At 64.9% G+C, this 16,825-nt stretch overlaps 1 protein-coding gene across 1 annotated transcript in view; it reads left to right on the forward strand.

Moving 5' to 3' along the window:
- The window catches only part of KCNT1 (potassium sodium-activated channel subfamily T member 1), a 39,683-nt gene that overhangs the window by 12,247 nt on the left and 10,611 nt on the right, over positions 1-16,825 (forward strand). The window contains exons 4-23 of the mRNA XM_064579626.1: positions 306-405; positions 3,245-3,301; positions 3,977-4,025; positions 4,095-4,154; positions 4,888-4,962; positions 5,031-5,114; positions 5,793-5,887; positions 6,868-7,048; positions 8,753-8,917; positions 8,998-9,134; positions 10,196-10,259; positions 10,360-10,468; positions 10,870-10,978; positions 11,764-11,913; positions 12,003-12,241; positions 12,415-12,649; positions 13,699-13,804; positions 15,542-15,714; positions 16,125-16,196; positions 16,442-16,576. Of these exons, the coding sequence (XP_064435696.1) occupies positions 306-405; positions 3,245-3,301; positions 3,977-4,025; positions 4,095-4,154; positions 4,888-4,962; positions 5,031-5,114; positions 5,793-5,887; positions 6,868-7,048; positions 8,753-8,917; positions 8,998-9,134; positions 10,196-10,259; positions 10,360-10,468; positions 10,870-10,978; positions 11,764-11,913; positions 12,003-12,241; positions 12,415-12,649; positions 13,699-13,804; positions 15,542-15,714; positions 16,125-16,196; positions 16,442-16,576 (2,395 nt within the window). The remainder of the gene's footprint in view (positions 1-305; positions 406-3,244; positions 3,302-3,976; positions 4,026-4,094; positions 4,155-4,887; positions 4,963-5,030; positions 5,115-5,792; positions 5,888-6,867; positions 7,049-8,752; positions 8,918-8,997; positions 9,135-10,195; positions 10,260-10,359; positions 10,469-10,869; positions 10,979-11,763; positions 11,914-12,002; positions 12,242-12,414; positions 12,650-13,698; positions 13,805-15,541; positions 15,715-16,124; positions 16,197-16,441; positions 16,577-16,825) is intronic.

The raw sequence follows: 16,825 nt of genomic DNA on the forward strand, positions 1-16,825 counted from the left end.
CGGGATGCAGGATGGGGCATGGAGGTGGTACCCCCAAGTCCTAGGCCATCAGTGTACCCCCCAGACCCCCCCAGTCCCAAGGAGTGAGTGGTGTGGGGAGCCATCTGCACCCCCATCTGTAAGGTGGGACAGGGATGGAGGCTCTCAGAGGCTGGCCCAGTAGCAGACCCTGACATGGGGGTCCCTCAGTCCCTGCGGACGGCCCAGCCCCGGGGGTCCCAGGTGCCCAGGGGGAGCTGTCGGCAGGGACTGCCATGGGACTCCGGTGGCCCAGAAGCCCTGACGTGCCCACCCCTCCACTGCAGGCCTGAGGATCCGGCTGTTCAACTTCTCCCTGAAGCTGCTTACCTGCTTGCTCTACATCGTCCGAGTCCTGCTCGACGACCCAGCCCTGGGGATTGGATGGTGGGTGAGCTGGAGGCTGCGGCAGCGAGGCCGATGGTGTCAGCATGGGGCGTGTGCCCAGCACCTGGCCCGACCCGGCCCCTTGGGGGGTCCTTCCTTCCCAGTGTCCTCCCCCACAGAGCTGGGCCCAGGATGCCGCACTCGGGGTCCTGCTGACCAACGCGCTCAGCCCCGGGGAGAAGGGCGCCCTGGCCGTGGACTGTGGGTGTGCATCCAGTGGTGCACGGGAGGGGTTCAGCAACCGGCTCTGTGCTGCCTTCCATCCATACCGGGGAGGAGGAAGGATTACAAGCCGGGGAGGAGGAAGGATTATAAGCCATGCAGGCCTCTTGGTTCCTTTCTCGGGGCTGCACGTGGTCCCACCTGCCCCTCCTGGGCTCCCCTCCCCAGCATGGAGCACAGGCGAAGACGGCCCACCCCCTTCAGGTCTGAGTTGTCCTGCAGGCTCACGAGTGCAGGGGAGTCAGCCTCGGCCCCTCTCACCGCGTGGTCTTCCTGCTACCGTTTCTGCTTGCCATCCATGTGGGAAGCACACTTGTCTTCCTGGCAGGCTGGTGGAATCTCTGTGCCTGTGTCTGGCAGTCTCTGGGCCACCTTGGCGTGGCCCCTTCTCTCCCACGCCAGACCATGGGGGACATGGCCTTGGAAGATTACACCCCTTCCCCTCCGCTGTCTCTGGGCTTCCGATGCCCGGGCCTATGGTTCTGGACGACCCTGTCTCCCCTGTTTCTCCGTTCATGCGACTTCCTTAGCTTTACCTCCAGCCTGGGCCCGATCTTTCTGCATCATGCTTTAATTTCTGAGAGCTCCTTCTCACTTCAGGCAGACACTGCCTTCCCATTTCTCCGGAGGTGACATCTGGAACCTGGATTCTTTCTTATGTTTTTCTCTTTGGCTCAGTCTCTGCTTCTCCTGAGCTCAGGCTGAGTGAGTTTCCCTAGCCACTCACACTAAGAGTGGGCACTCACATGCTGAGGGCCCCACGGTCAGGTCGGGCAGCCTGTCATCACTGTCATCTGGGTGAACAGGCTCACTCCTCAGAGCAGATTCTTCCCGCCTCTTCCCTGAGGGTAAACTGTGGCCACTGGGCTCCCAGGCCGAGCCAGGGAGGAAGCTGGGGCCTAAGGACAGTGCAAGTTGCACTTAACCCCCTGCGTGCAGCCAGGCCTGGTGTCCCCAAGCCAGAGACCCTCTTTCACCCTCCCTTAGAACCCCTCCTGTCTTCATCCCAGGTGAGGTTGCACAGATCCAGCCATGCTGGTTTGAGAAGGAAAACTTGGGACTCTGACTGACTCTCAAACAACTTTCCTGAGTTCATCCCACCTTCTCCCAATCCCAGAGGCTCCTGAGCATCTGGTTCCACAACCCTACAGGGACCAGGTCTATCATATTCATTGCCCAATGCCTAGCACATGGATGGGCAGGGGGGAGGGGAAATGAATGGAGGAGGGACCTGGTGGAAGTATGGGTAGAATGGGTGGATAGGTGGGTGGATGGATGAATTATGAATGAGTGCATGGTGGATGAATTGTTGGTTGGGTAGATGGATGGATGGATGGTGGATGAATGGTTGGATAGATGGACAGATGAACTACGGATAGTGGATGGCTGGTAGATGAATGGCTGGATGGATGGTGGATGGATGGATGGATGGTAGGTGGCTGGCTGGCTGGCTGGATAGTAGATGAATGGTTGGATGAATGGTGGATGGATGGATGGATGAATGGTTGGGTGGTGGATGGATGAATGGGTGGTGGATGGATGGATGGATGGATGGATGGATGGTAGGTGGATGGTTGGATGGATGATGGGTGGATGGATGAATGGTTGGATGGATGGTAGATGGATGGATGGATGGATAGTGGATGGATGGTAGGTGGATGGATGGATGGATGGATGGATGGATGGATAGTACATGATGGATGGATGGATGGATGGATGGATGGATAGTGGATGGATGGGTGGATGGTTGGATGGATGGTGGATGGATAGATGGATGAATGGTTGGATGGATGGTAAGTGGAAGGATGGATGGATGGATGGATGGTTTTGGATGGATGGATGAATGGATGGATGGATGGTTGGATAGATGAATAGTAGATGAATGGTTGGATGGATGGATGGATGGTGGATGGTGGATGGATGGATGGATGGATGGATGGATGGTAGATGGATGGTGGGTGGGTGGGAGGATATCCAGCCACATCTGTGAGCATTGAGTTTGCAACAATAGCCCCAGTAAGGCTCAGGGGAAGTGGGTCAGTTAGAAGAAAAGGAGGAGGGAGCTGCCTATCACCATGGGGCTCTGTGAGAGCGAGGTCCCCTCGGTCAGTGATTGGTTACATCCTGGGGCAGAATGAACAGGTCCGCCATGCCCCCACCACCTTCCCAGGGGCTGGGCATCCAGCTGGTGTAGAGAGGCTTGTTCTTGAGAGTGACTCAGAGACACGTGTCTTGGAGTCAGCACCTCAGGGTGGGAGCTCAGCTCTCTCCCCCATCTCTCATGCACCGTCCAGCCTTGTTTGTGGCAGCTCCGGTCTCCGGGAGGCTCTGAGTGCCCCATGGTCCCATCTCTGACATGCACAACCCTCCCCAGCAACTTCCTATCAGACCAGGCAGAATCCTCAGCTTCCCCACCCCAGCATGGTGTGCTTTCCCACCCTGCCTGCCTGGGGGTCTGGCGGGTGGTGGCAGGCTGCATTTCAGCCTGTCTGAGATACGGGGAGCTGGCCCTGGGTGGGGTGGGGTGGGTGGCCACCCACCGTGCTCCCTGAGCCCACGGCAACCTTGGGAAGTGTCTCTTCAGGGGCTCGGCTGGGCCAGCTCTGTCTCTCCACAGCTGGGGCTGCCCAAAGCAGAATTACACCTTCAATGGCTCATCCTCCGAGATCAATTGGTGAGTCCCCTGGCCAGTCTGGGACCTTGCCCTGGCCCAGCCCCTCGGGACAGAAGCGCAGCCTTGGCCCGGGTGCTGGGCAGCGCTGGGATGCCCCTCAGACCACCTGAGGGCTCGGGGGCCATGTTAGAATGATAGGCGTCACCACAGGGGACTTGAATCAGCAGCCTCCTTCCCGGCCCCCACCCCTGCTCCAGCTCAGCCCGCAGACCGTGGGTGGGGAGGGGGGCAGCTGGAGGGCCTCAGCGACGTAGCTACTCCTCCTGTGGGTGACACGTTCACCCAAGGAGAGCCGTGGCCCCAGAGCGACCACGGTGCCTGGTCCAGAGTTTAGGACGCGTCTCCTGGGGCTCGGCCACCTCCCGTAGGACCACCAGCATTCCAGCAGACGCTGCCCCTCCCCGGCTGGGCTGCACCTCCCTGAGCCCCAGAGCCAGGCTGGGCTGGGGAGGAAGGGAGCCCCGGGCTCAGTCTGCACTTGCCCCAGTGAGCCCGTCCAGGGCGAAGGGCCCCCTGAGCCTGCAGCGCTGCCCCACACCCCCCAGCTTCTGGCCTGCCTCCTTTCCCCTTCCCCTCCTGTTCTTTCCCTCCATCTGCCCAAGGAGCAGCTTGGGGTCAGCAGAGGCCCCGGGGCTGGGGGACAACAGCCCGAGGCTCACCTCCCTCCCTCCCCAGGGCGCCCATCCTCTGGGTGGAAAGAAAGATGACTCTGTGGGCTATTCAGGTGAGTGGGGGGCATGGCTCCGGGTGGGCCCTGCTCCCCCCAGCCCCACTCAGGCTCCACCCCTCCTAGGTCATCGTGGCCATAATAAGCTTCCTGGAGACAATGCTCCTCATTTACCTCAGCTACAAAGTGAGTACCCCCACCTGGCCTGACCCTTTCCTCTGACCCCCTACCCCACTCCTGGCTGGCTCGCCCCCCCCACTCCCTGACCTCCGCCCCACTCCCTGACCTCCTGGCTGGCTCGTCCCCCCCCACTCCACTCCCTGACCTCCACCCCACTCCCTGACCTCCAGGCTGGCTCATCCCCCCCACCCCACTCCCTGACCTCCACCCTACTCCCTGACCTCCTGGCTGGCTCGTCCCCCCCCCGACCTCCACCCCACTCCCTGACCTCCAGGCTGGCTCATCCCCCCCCCCCCCACTCCCTGACCTCCACCCTACTCCCTGACCTCCTGGCTGGCTCGTCCCCCCCCACCCCACTCCCTGACCTCCACCCCACTCCCTGACCTCCTGGCTGGCTCGTTCCCCTCCACCCCACTCCCTGACCTCCACCCCACTCCCTGACCTCCAGGCTGGTTCGTCCCCCTCCACCCCACTCCCTGACCTCCAGGCTGGCTCGTCCCCCCCATCCCACTCCCTGACCTCCACCCCACTCCCTGACCTCCAGGCTGGCTCATCCCCCCCACCCCACTCCCTGACCTCCAGGCTGGTTCGTCCCCCCCACCCCACTCCCTGACCTCCACCCCACTCCCTGACCTCCTGGCTGGCTCGTCCCCCACCCCCACCCCACTCCCTGACCTCCACCTCATTCCCTGACCTCCTGGCTGGTTTGTCTTTCTCTTCCTGCCCCCACGGTCCCCAGGGGAACATCTGGGAGCAGATCTTCCGTGTCTCTTTCGTCCTGGAGATGATCAACACACTGCCCTTCATCGTCACGGTGGGTGAGCAGCCAGGTGAGGAGTGGGGCACCCCCAGTGCCAGCCCCCTGACTCGTCTCCTCCACAGATATTCTGGGCGCCCCTGAGGAACCTGTTCATCCCTGTGTTTCTGAACTGTTGGCTGGCCAAGCATGCCCTGGAAAACATGATCGTAAGCCGCGGGCTGGGCAGCTGCCATCCTCCTGGCCTGGGTGGTGAGCCCCCCAGGATGCCACCAGCCTGGCGGGGAGCTGGCCACCGTCCCTCGGTGCCCCAGGAGGCCAGGGTGATAAGCAGAAGCATGCTATGTCTGTCACCGCGAAAGGCCGGTCTCCGCCCTTCCGTCTCTGTCCTGACCAGGACTGACCTCCGTCTCGTGCTACAGAGGAGGTTCAGCCTGGAGCTTTGCCTGAGCCCAGGAAATAAGTGGCTGCAGGGAGGAGGGGCGAGAGCAAATGGGCCACAAAGACCAGGACCACGTGACCCGGGCCCACGGACAGACCCTCCGCTGAGTGTCTGGCCAAGACCCCTTTACAGAGCTGTCAGCAGGCAGCCTGACACAGGTTCCTCCCCAGGGCTCCCCCCTCCGAGTCCAGGCCCCCTGGGATCACCCCCATCCTAACAAAGCCAGGGCCTTCCAGTCCTGTGCCCCCACCCACCCCCACAGTGGGGGTCGCGAGAGGGGGTTGCAGAGAGCTGAGGGCTGAGAGCAGGTGTCCCGCGGCGGGGCCTGGGATACCGCTACACCTCCCCTCTCACGCTCACTCACGGGCCCTGGGACGCGTGGCCAGAGGGCCCCGGCTCCGTGGCGGGTCTCAGGCTCTGCCCCTGACCACCCCACATCCCGCAGAATGACTTCCACCGCGCCATCCTGCGCTCGCAGTCGGCCATGTTCAACCAGGTCCTCATCCTGTTCTGCACCCTGCTGTGTCTGGTGTTCACGGGGTGAGTGCGCCCGGCAGGGGTCCCACCAGCCCTCCCGATGGCCCTCGCCTTGGTGTCCAAGAACTCAGAAGGGCCCCGCCGTGGCCGGTGGCAGTCCGGCCCAAGGCCCGGGGGGCGGCCCAGAGCCCACACTCCCAGGGGGCCGGGGGCCTGAGCCCAGCTCCTCTAGGAGGAGGCAGGGGTCAGGCCGTGCCCGGTGCTGGTGAATCTAATCACCACCTCCTGTGCCCCGGGCAAGGATGCGGGACAGGCACCAAGGCCTGGGAAGGAGAGAAGGAGGGCCATGTGCTTCCTGCCTCCCCTTCCCCACACCCTACCAACACACAGAGCTCAGCGGGGCAGGACCCGCATCCACAGGGTGGAAATCCCCCGGGTGACTCAGCCCGCTCTCTCCCGGCGCCTGTCCCCCTGGGGGAGGGTCTTTGAGCCTGTCTCTGTGCTAAGCACCCCACGGTGGGTGCTGTGGGCCCCCTAGGCCCTGCCAGCAGCACCTTCTGTCTGGGGACCGGGACTTGGGGGTCACAGGCATGGGAAGCAGGGCTGTCCAGTTCTGAGCGCGAGAGGGGTTGGGCAAGCCCCACGCCCTGTCTGACCTCCTGGGTGAGGAGGAGGCTCAGAGGTGGGGTGGCATGTGGGGGCTCACAGCCGGGGGCACACCCACCCCCACTGGCTCCCAGGCCCACACTCAACCAGCGCAACTCCCCATCCAACCTCGGGGTGCATTTTCCAGGGGCCTCGAAAGAGCTGTGGGCTGGAAAGGCAATGTCCAGGGGGAAATCCGAAGAGCTGGGCTGTGTGGGCTCTGGCAGACGGGGAGGGGGGGCAAGCGCCGGAAGCCCACATGAACTGAGCTGGACTCAGGACCACGTGTGGGGTGGGGGTTCCCCTGCCAGTGATGGGGGCACCTGGGCAGGCAGAGCTGCACCCGGGAGCTGTGGCCGCGGCCCCGCCCATGGCCCTCTGACCACCCGGATCTCCAGGACCTGTGGCATCCAGCACCTGGAGCGAGCAGGCGAGAACCTGTCCCTTCTCACGGCCTTCTACTTCTGCATCGTCACCTTCTCCACTGTGGGCTACGGTGACGTGACGCCCAAGATCTGGCCGTCCCAGCTGCTGGTGGTCATCATGATCTGCGTGGCCCTGGTGGTGCTCCCACTGCAGGTGCACCTCCAGCCCCCGTGCCCCCCACCACCCGGCGCCCAGCACGGGAATGAGCTATGCCAGAGACCCGAGTGGGACGGGATGGGGGAGCTCTTCGCAGCGGGCCCTGCGGGGCGGCCGGGGGTCTGGGGCTGGTGAGGCCACACCCAGCGGGGCGAGGAGCCAGGGGCGGCGTTCTCGACAGGGGGCCGCCGTCTGTTGGTGGGACGGGGCTGGGGGTGGAGGCTCAGGAGCGAGGATGCTGCTGAGCTCACTGCTGGAGTAGCTGCCCGCCCCCTCGGGGAAGGTGGAAGGGGGTGGTCCCCATTTCTTCCCCGTGCCCTTCCGCTTAAGTCCGCTGCCTGGTTAGCGCCCTCAGACGAGAGCAAAGACAGCAGCGTGCCCGCTAAATCTCCCTCCCAGAAGGCGGCGGTGGCCACCGCTGCCCGCGCTCGCCGCACGTCCATGGGCAGCCGCCGGCACCACATACGCGGGCTTCACATGGCAGAAACGTCCTGTCCCCGTCCGGAGGCCCGAGTCTGAGTCTGGGGTGTCAGCAGGGCCGGCTCCTTCTGGAGACCCCGAGGGAGGCTCCCTTCACGCCCTCCCCGCTTCTGGAGCCGTGGGGATCCCTGGGCTCCCCCAGCTTGTGGCTGCGTCCCTCCCATCCCTGCCCCCGTCCTCACGTGCCTCCTCCCTGCATGTCCCTCCGTGTCCTCTGCCCTCATTTTAGGAGGCCCACCCCAATCCTGTCTGACCTCACCTTAACTAATCACACCTGCAAAGACCCTGTTTCCACATAAGGTCCCACGGGGAGGTTCCGAGTGGACGTGACTCTTAGGGGACACGACTGAACCTGGCACGGTTGGGTCACTTACCCCTCTCGGCCCCGGGAGGCAGATGCCACTGAGCCAGGTGGCAGAGGAGGAGGCCGGGCCCGGAGCGCGTGGCACACGGCCCCCACCCTGCCCAGGGGACCCCCTCCAGCAGTGGAACCGGTCCTGAGCTGCAGGGCCCCGGGGTCTTGTCCCCGGAACCTAGCAGATGCGCCATAAATTCAGTGGAACGATCCCGTTTCAGCGAGCTAGTGGCGGGCTGCCCAGCATGGGTGAGCCCACCGGAGGGTAGCTGCTGCCGTTGACGGAAGCTGCGGTAACCCGCGGCCCCGGAGCTGGAGGGGGAATCGGCTGGAGGCAGGAGGCCGCCCTCACCCCTGCACCCAGCATGGAGGGCTCTGCGGGGTCCTGCTCCCTTCCCTGGGCCACTTGTGTCCGTCCTTTTCCTAATTTAGAAGGACTCACGACGCGAGGCTGGTGTCCAGGAGGCGTGGGCGGGGTGGGCGGGACCCCACGGCACCGAAAGTGCCCTTCCGTGCCCGGAGTCTGGATTTCGGATTCTGTGTCTGAGACTCTCCTGACACCCCCAGGCTTCTCTGAAAGGGATCTCGGGGGCCGATGGCGGCCCCAGGGTCTCATCATCACCTGCATGTCGGGAGTGCAGACTTGGGCATCGCGTCAGGGTTGCTTGGGGCTCCGGGGGCCGGGGGCTGCGACGTCTGTCCCCCCCATGCTCCCCCCGACCCACCGCCGGCCCTCTGTGCTATCCGGGGAGGACAGCTCCGCGTGTGCTGCCCCACTAGGGAGAGCACCCTTCCCCGCACGGCCGGCACCCTCGCGGCCCCCCGAGTCCCGGGGCCACCTGGGACGCAGCCGCTCTCACCTGCAGTTCGAGGAGCTGGTATACCTGTGGATGGAGCGGCAGAAGTCGGGGGGCAATTACAGCCGTCACCGGGCGCAGACTGAGAAGCACGTGATTCTGTGCGTCAGCTCCCTCAAGATCGACCTGCTCATGGACTTCCTGAACGAGTTCTATGCGCACCCCCGGCTGCAGGTGAAGCGCCCCGGGCACTGCGGGCCTCGGTCTCCCCACCTGTGCGGGTGAGTCCGCATTGACCCCAGGCCCGCCTGCAGGACTACTACGTCGTCATCCTGTGCCCCACTGAGATGGACATCCAGGTCCGCAGGGTCCTGCAGATCCCCCTGTGGTCCCAGCGGGTCATCTACCTCCAGGGCTCTGCGCTCAAGGACCAGGACCTCATGCGAGCCAAGTGAGTGCCATCCCGGGGCAGAGGGCGGGGCCCCGAGCCTGTCTGAGCAGGGGCCTGAGGTGGGAGGGTCATCAGGGAGACCAGCAGCTCCGGCTCTGTGCCCGCCGCCCGCCCAGGCCAGCCAGGCCCCACGCTGCCCAGCCCACCTGTCCTCCCGTGCCCAAGGGTCAGCCTGCCAGAGCTCCCATCCTCCCCTGCTCTGGTGTCCAGGGGATGCGGTGGGGTTCCAGGAGTGGCTCCAGGTGGAGCCAGGATGGGAAGATGGGGGCTGTGGGCAAGGTTTCTTTTAAAGACAAGCTAATAAGGTGACTTGACATAAGAAGACTAAGTTGTTAGATGGGACTTTCCAGAATGTGCCAGTGCATGTTCTGGGACACCCCAGGAAACCGCCTCATCACATCTTCATACCAGCGACTTCAAGTCATTTTTTGTGATGGGTTGTGGGTTGTATGGACCAAGGGGAAGCAGGAGACCAGATAGCCGGGGCACCCACCTGCCCACCTCCTGAGCCCTGGGTCAGTCCCACTGTCCCACCCGTAACGTTTCAGAAAGGAATCCAGCATGGAGGTGGCAGTGGCCAGGGGGCTCAGCCTCTTCTGTGATCCAGCACCCAGCTCCAGGGCAAGGGGCTGGGAGAGGCAGAGGCCTGGCAGGGACAAGCAAAGAGCCAGGGTGGGCAGGGTGCAGGGCGACGTGGTGGGGAGGGACCAGGCCTCCCATCCCTGGGGCGTGAGCAGTTCCTCAGTGCCCCTGCTGCAGCCAAGGGCTCTCAAGGGTGGGAGAGGAGAGCAGAATGCATCATCCATGTCCCCAGACCTTGGGAAGGGACAGGCCGGCAAGTGGGCAGGGTCCATCCTCTTTGCCACCAGCCCAGCCCTGGCTTAATGGGGTCATAGAGAATGGGCCCCCCGCAAGCTGGTCAGCGCCCTGATGCCAGGCCATCAGCCCAAGCGAGGTGGGGTCTCGACGGGGCCCACCCCTTCCGGCCTCTGCGTTGAGCCCCTGATGTCTGAGACAGAGCATGAACGGTCCAGGCCGTGCTCAGACCTGGTGCTTTGCAGGATGGACAACGGGGAAGCCTGCTTTATCCTCAGCAGCCGCAATGAAGTGGATCGCACGGCAGCGGTGAGGGCCCCTGGGGCCAGAGCAGGAGGATGCCTGAGGGCAGAGACCCTCCCCTTGGCGGCTGCTGCCCCATAGCCCTGACCCTGCTTCCCCACCTCAGGACCACCAGACCATCCTGCGCGCCTGGGCCGTGAAGGACTTCGCACCCAACTGCCCCCTCTACGTCCAGATTCTCAAACCCGAGAACAAGTTCCACGTCAAGTTTGCAGGTACGTGGGGGCCGTGGCTGTGCACCCAGGTGGGGTGCATTTTGCCAGGTGGGGTGTAGAGAAGGGCTGGAGCACCCAAGAACTCACAAAGGTCTAGCGGGGGACACAGCTGAGCATGCTCAGCAAGGCGTGGGGCGCAGTGGAGCCCACGCAGGTCTCGCCATATGAGATGACCATCTTCCCCCCGGGGCCCCAGGGTCAGTGGTACATCCAAGAGGCGTCTCTGGGCGCACGGGGGGCAGGTGAGCAGGACCCCAGCCCTGGAGCTCTCATCAAGCTGGGAGTCAAGCACAGAGGTGCTGGGGCAGACAAGGGGGCGCCCCGGGGAGGGTGCTGGACGGTGGGGCGCCTGCTGTCGGGACAGTGACGTCTGGGCGGCCACCTGCCCCCTCCTGCCACAGACCACGTGGTGTGTGAGGAGGAGTGCAAGTACGCCATGCTGGCCCTCAACTGCATCTGTCCCGCCACGTCCACGCTCATCACCCTGCTGGTGCACACGTCCCGTGGCCAGTGAGTGCTGGGGGAGGGGGCGGGCCCGGGGAGGGACGGCGCAGGCAGCGGCCAGGGTGGGGTGCCGGGAGAGCCCACAGGCCACCGAGGCCAGTCTCAGCCCCAAAACATGTTGGCAGCCCCCTAAAAGTCAGACCCTCGTGTTTACAGCTTTTTTTTTTTTAAGATTTTTTTCATTTATTTATTTGAGAGAGAGAGAATGAGAGAGAGAGAGCACATGAGAGGGGGGAGGGTCAGAGGGAGAAGCAGGCTCCCCGCCGAGCAGGGAGCCCGAGGCGGGACTCGATCCCGGGACTCCAGGATCATGACCTGAGCCGAAGGCAGTCGCCCAACCAACTGAGCCACCCAGGCGCCCTGTACTGAAGATCTTTTTTTTTTTTTTTTAAGATTTTATTTGTTTACTTGACAGAGAGAGGCACAGCGAGAGAGGGAACACAAGCAGGGGGAGTGGGAGAGGGAGAAGCAGGCTCCCCACAGAGCAGGGAGCCCAGTGTGGGGCTCGATCCCTGGACCCTAGGATCACGACCCCAGCCGAAGGCAGTCAGTCGCTCAACCAACTGAGCCGCCCAGGCGCCCGTGTTTACAGCTTTTAAAAGCTGCTCGGGTGACCCCTCAGGCCACCCCCCGAGGCTCAGCCATGCAGGGCGGGGTCCGGGTCGTCCAGGCTGGCCCTGCTGGCCTCCACCCATAGCCAGACGCGGGACGCGGCACGGCGGGGGCATCAGCAGCGCCCGGGGGGCAGGAGGGGCGGCCAGCCCTGGTGACGTCGCGGCCGCCCCGCGCAGGGAGGGCCAGGAGTCCCCGGAACAGTGGCAGCGCATGTATGGACGCTGCTCGGGCAACGAGGTGTACCACGTGCGCATGGGGGACAGCAAGTTCTTCCGCGAGTACGAGGGCAAGAGCTTCACCTACGCCGCCTTCCACGCGCACAAGAAGTACGCGCCCCGGCGGACAGGCGGGCGGGCGGGCGGGCGGGCGGGGGGACGCGGGTCTGGCTGGCCCCCTGAAGCTGCGCCCCGCGCAGGTACGGCGTGTGCCTCATCGGGCTGAAGCGGGAGGACAACAAGAGCATCCTGCTGAACCCCGGGCCGCGGCACACCCTGGCGGCCTCCGACACCTGCTTCTACATCAACATCACCAAGGAGGAGAACTCCGCCTTCATCTTCAAGCAGGAGGAGAAGCAGAAGAAGAAGGGCTTCTCGGGGCAGGGTCTGTACGACGGGTCCTCCCGCCTGCCCATGCACAGCATCGTGGCCTCCATGGGTGAGGCGCCACGCAGGCGGGCACTCCCCCTGGGCCTCCGTGTCCCCATCTGTCCCCACCTTCCTGCAGGGCCCTCGTGGGCACCAGGGGTCCCACCTCCGACCCGGGAACCAGCCACCCCCAGGAAAATCTCGGGGAGGGGCAGCCAGCCAAGGTCGGCCGCTCTGTTCCAGGGACAGTGGCCATGGACCTCCAGAACACAGAGTGCCGGCCGGCACAGAGCGGCGGGGGCGGCGGGGACGGCAAGCTTACGCTGCCCACAGAGAACGGCTCGGGCAGCCGGCGGCCCAGCATCGCGCCCGTCCTGGAGCTGGCTGACAGCTCGGCCCTGCTGCCCTGCGACCTGCTGAGTGACCCGTCGGAGGACGAGCTGACGCCATCGGATGACGAGGGGCTGTCTGTGGTGGAGTGAGTGCCGTGTGCCGGGGCAGAGGGGCGGGGGGAAATGGAGACAGGCCTGGGGGCTGCGGCCAGCGCGTGGGGAGGGAAATGTCCCTGTGGGCTCAGAGCCGGGGTTTCGCGGGAAACTGTGTTTGGCAAATGGAATCTGCTGGGGACTCTGCACAGACGTGAAAGCCGGGCTGTGCTGCCTGCCCCCTCGTCCCTCCTCCGCCTCGCGCCCTGGGCCACCACACCTCGGTGCCAGGCCTGCTCGGTGGGGGTGGCTGTCCTCTGAGCATCGTCTGTGGAGGTCACGACTAGGGGAGCCCTTGGTGAGGTATCCTCCAGGCCCAGAGGCCCCTGGCCATCCTGAGCCTTCCTCCTGCCCTGGCCTCTGTCTGGCCCCTTGGCCTTGGCCGGGACAGACAGGCTGCTCCCCAATGGCAGCGCCACGGCCAGGTGCCAGGGCTCCCCCAGCAAGGCCGTGGCCACTGCCCTCTCTGCTCCTGGCCTCTGTCTGGTTCCCAGATGGGGCAGACGGGCCTTAAAGAGGGACCAGCTCTGAGATCCAGGGGGGGCGCCCAGGGCGGCTGGACACCCCGGGGCAGGTGGCATGGCTGGCCGCTGGGGCCGCCCCCATGGGGGGCACGCTGGGTGCTGCTGGGGAGACCCGCCCAGCCCGGGCAGCCAGCAGAGAGGGGCCAGGGGCCAGCGTCTGCCCACGGGCTGGGGTGCTGGGGGCTTCAGGGAGGGCACGACCCTTGGGTTATGCCCGAGATCCCAGGCCCCGTGTAAGCTCGTGCGTGTGTGCACGTGTGTGTTGTGTGTGCATGTGCATGATGCGTGGATTTTCATCTCAGACCCTCTGGTCGGGGCACAGCCCTGCTTCCCACGTGCGGTCCCTGGGCAGGCACCGGTCCGCGGGGTCTGGCGCCTCCGCGTGGCCGCCCGGGGCACAGCCCTGCTGCGCTCTGGGGACAGGGACCGCGGGCCGGGGCGGAGCCATGGGGGGGCGGGCGGTCGGAGCCGGAGCCCCCGGGCCACGCTGACGGGAGGGCTCCTGTCTCCCGCGGCAGGTACGTGAAGGGCTACCCCCCCAACTCGCCCTACATCGGCAGCTCCCCCACCCTGTGCCACCTCCTGCCCGTGAAGGCCCCGTTCTGCTGCTTGCGGCTGGACAAGGTGGGCGGCCCCCTCCCCCGAGCTCTGCCTGACTTTGCGCTTCCAGGTAACTGCGAACTTCGGAAAAGCTGCAGGATGAGAAGGAAGTCCTGGGCCTTTGCCCGGACGCACTGTTTGCTCTCGTCCCCCATAGACGGGCGTCGGTTTCGAGGCGTGTTGTTCCTGAACCTGAGAGCGGGTGGAGCCCCTCCCCCCACCCCTGCCCGCTTCCCGAGAGCAAGGCCATCCCTCGGCTCCCATCTGGTCCACCGGCCGCCTCAGAGTGCGCCCCTTGTCCCACGGCCCTCGCTGCCCTTCACACTGCGGGCTCCCCGCCGGGACCAGTCCACGCCATGCGCTGCACGCAGCTGTCCCATCCCTTTTCGCTCGGCTCTCGGCCCTGGCATCTGGAGGTGCAGACAGTGGTTTGGTGGCACCTTCCCTGGGGGTCCGTGAACTTTCTCGTGAGAAGACTCCGCGTGTGCACCTGGGGCCCCATCTCCGAAGGTGACACGTGTCCTTGGAGGCACGAGACGTCCCTGTGCCGCCCCTGTGCCGCATCCCTGGGGGAGCTGATGTGGATCACGTGGCACACGTGGCACGCCCAGTTTCCTCCGTTTTTGCTTTTGTGGTTAGCAAGTCATTTGTGGGGAGAGCTGCCCTTCACCTGGGTGTCTCTCATCCCAGATTCCCTCTGTATCTGTTGCTAGCGTTCTGCTGTGAGGAAGTGCGTCCCCTTCTGCATTTACCCCTTTGCGCAGCATGGCCTCAGACTCCTCTTTGGTTCAGGGCTTATCGCTGCGCTTACTCCTGTGGGATTGCAATTCTTGGCCAGTCGTTACTGACTTCGAGGCTCGGACTTTCCCGTTTTGCGGGGGGAAGCCCTGCAGGCCGGCTGGGGCGGGGTGGGGTCCCTGTCGTCCCTGGAATGCTTCCATGGTGTCCCCGCCCCGGCGTGCACCTGCCCTGCTCCAGGCCTGGAGCGTCTGCAGGGAGCCCCGCTTCTCTCGGTGCAAAATGGGGTTGAGACACCAACTTCTGGGCATGGGGCGCACTCGGCTCCCGGGGTGTCACTGCATGTGCGCCTCAGCAGACAGAGCCGGAGCCCACACGCACACACACACGCACACGCACACGGCACGTACGACCCAGATCTCCTTTCTGCATCTGCTAAGATGCGGTTTGGCACAGCGCCTCCCTCCCCTCCCTGTCGGGACCGTCCCCCACCGCGGGCCCCACTTGCCGCTCTGCCCGTGGCAGCCTGATGCGGAGCCGCCACGAGCAGGGTGGGCGGGTCTGCTGGGGCCTGGGGCTCCCAGGGGGCTGCCGCGAGCCGTGAAGGGACCAGGGCCGGCTGCTGACAACCAGGGGCCTGTGGGCGCCCTTCGGTGAGGGGCCCCGGGGAGCTTGGCGTCATCACGGTGGCCAGCACTGCGTGAGAGTCAGTAAAGGGAGACCCCACAGAGACAGGGGAGCTCCTACCACGCGCCGTCAAGCGCAGACCCAGCAGGATGAGACCAGCCAGCCGCAGGGCAGCCAGGGGGAGGCCACCACACCTGCCCCTGGTGGGCTTTTACTTCAGAAGAGCCCCTCCCAACTCACCCCTTCTCCGAAAACCAGCAGGCCTCCCCTTCTCGGAACTGGCCCACGGCTTGTCCCGGGTTGCAATGCTCTCTTCTTCCCGATGAACCCGGTATTGCTGGTAAAATCACGGCGGTTCCATTTCCAAGGCTGACGGCTGACCCTGCCTCTCCGCAGGGCTGCAAACACAACAGCTACGAAGACGCCAAGGCCTATGGCTTTAAGAACAAGCTGATCATCGTCTCGGCGGAGACGGCGGGCAACGGGCTGTACAACTTCATCGTGCCACTGCGGGCCTACTACAGGTCCCGCAAGGAGCTCAACCCCATCGTGCTGCTGCTGGACAACAAGTGAGGCCCGCCGCACACCCCTGCCCTGACCTGCAGACGCCCCGGCCCCTCCCCTGCTCCGTCCCCAGGCCCCCCGGTCCTCGGGAGCACCCGCTCTCCCTCCCTCGCGGTTTCTCCTGTTTCCCACGCTGCGAATCCCCGGGGGGCCGACGCCCGGCCCCAGCACCTGGACCCCCAGAGCCCGGGGTCTCACCTGGGCAAGCGCCCCTGGCCCCGGGGCTGTGGTTCGCCCTCGGGCAAAATAAAGAACAGCCCCATGGGTCTCTAAAGGCCTCCCGGGTCTGATGTGCTGTGGTCCTGGGGTACCTCTGCTCCACCCAGCCCTGCTCACCCAGGGCAGGGCCCAAGCTGGGCACGGGGGGCGAGCGGCAGAGCAGGACAGGCACCCCCATAACCTGCTCTCCCCACAGGCCTGACCACCACTTCCTGGAGGCCATCTGCTGCTTCCCCATGGTCTACTACATGGAGGGCTCCGTGGACAAGTAAGGTGCCGGGCCGCCTCGCCATCTCCCTCTAGAGCCCACGGTGGAGTGGGGGCATCGGCCCATTTCTTAGCGGAAGGCCCCTCCCGCCCCTCCCCTCCTCCAGTCTCCTTCTCCCTGGGCGTGGGCAGGCCAGGAGGTAGAGTGGAGGGAGAGCAATGTGCGCCCAGAGGGAGCTCCCAGCACCCCCAACCTGGTGTTCGGCGACCCCTGGCCACGCGGCTTGTTCACCTCCCCCACCCCAGCCTGGACAGCCTGCTGCAGTGCGGCATCATCTATGCGGACAACCTGGTGGTGGTGGACAAGGAGAGCACCATGAGCGCGGAGGAGGACTACATGGCGGACGCCAAGACCATCGTCAATGTGCAGACCATGTTCCGGTGAGAGGCCAGGGGCTCACACCCAGGGCAGACGCAGCAGGGCCAGGCTGGGTCCCACCCCGAACCCCCCAGCCATTGCTGCAGCTGTGACCACGGGACCACACCCTGAGCACCCCAATCCATGACGTGGGAGCCCTACCCCGAGCCCCGCCAATATATGTGACCAGGGGACCTCACCCTGAGCCCCTGCTCCCCCGTCCGTGACCAGGGGACCCCTCCCTGAGCCCCTGCTCCCCCGTCCGTGACCAG

The sequence above is a fragment of the Mirounga angustirostris genome, unplaced genomic scaffold (genome assembly GCF_029215605.1).
Source record: "Mirounga angustirostris isolate CCGP_5_RB_7025 unplaced genomic scaffold, mMirAng1.0.hap1 SCAF_15, whole genome shotgun sequence".
Taxonomy (NCBI): domain Eukaryota; kingdom Metazoa; phylum Chordata; class Mammalia; order Carnivora; family Phocidae; genus Mirounga; species Mirounga angustirostris.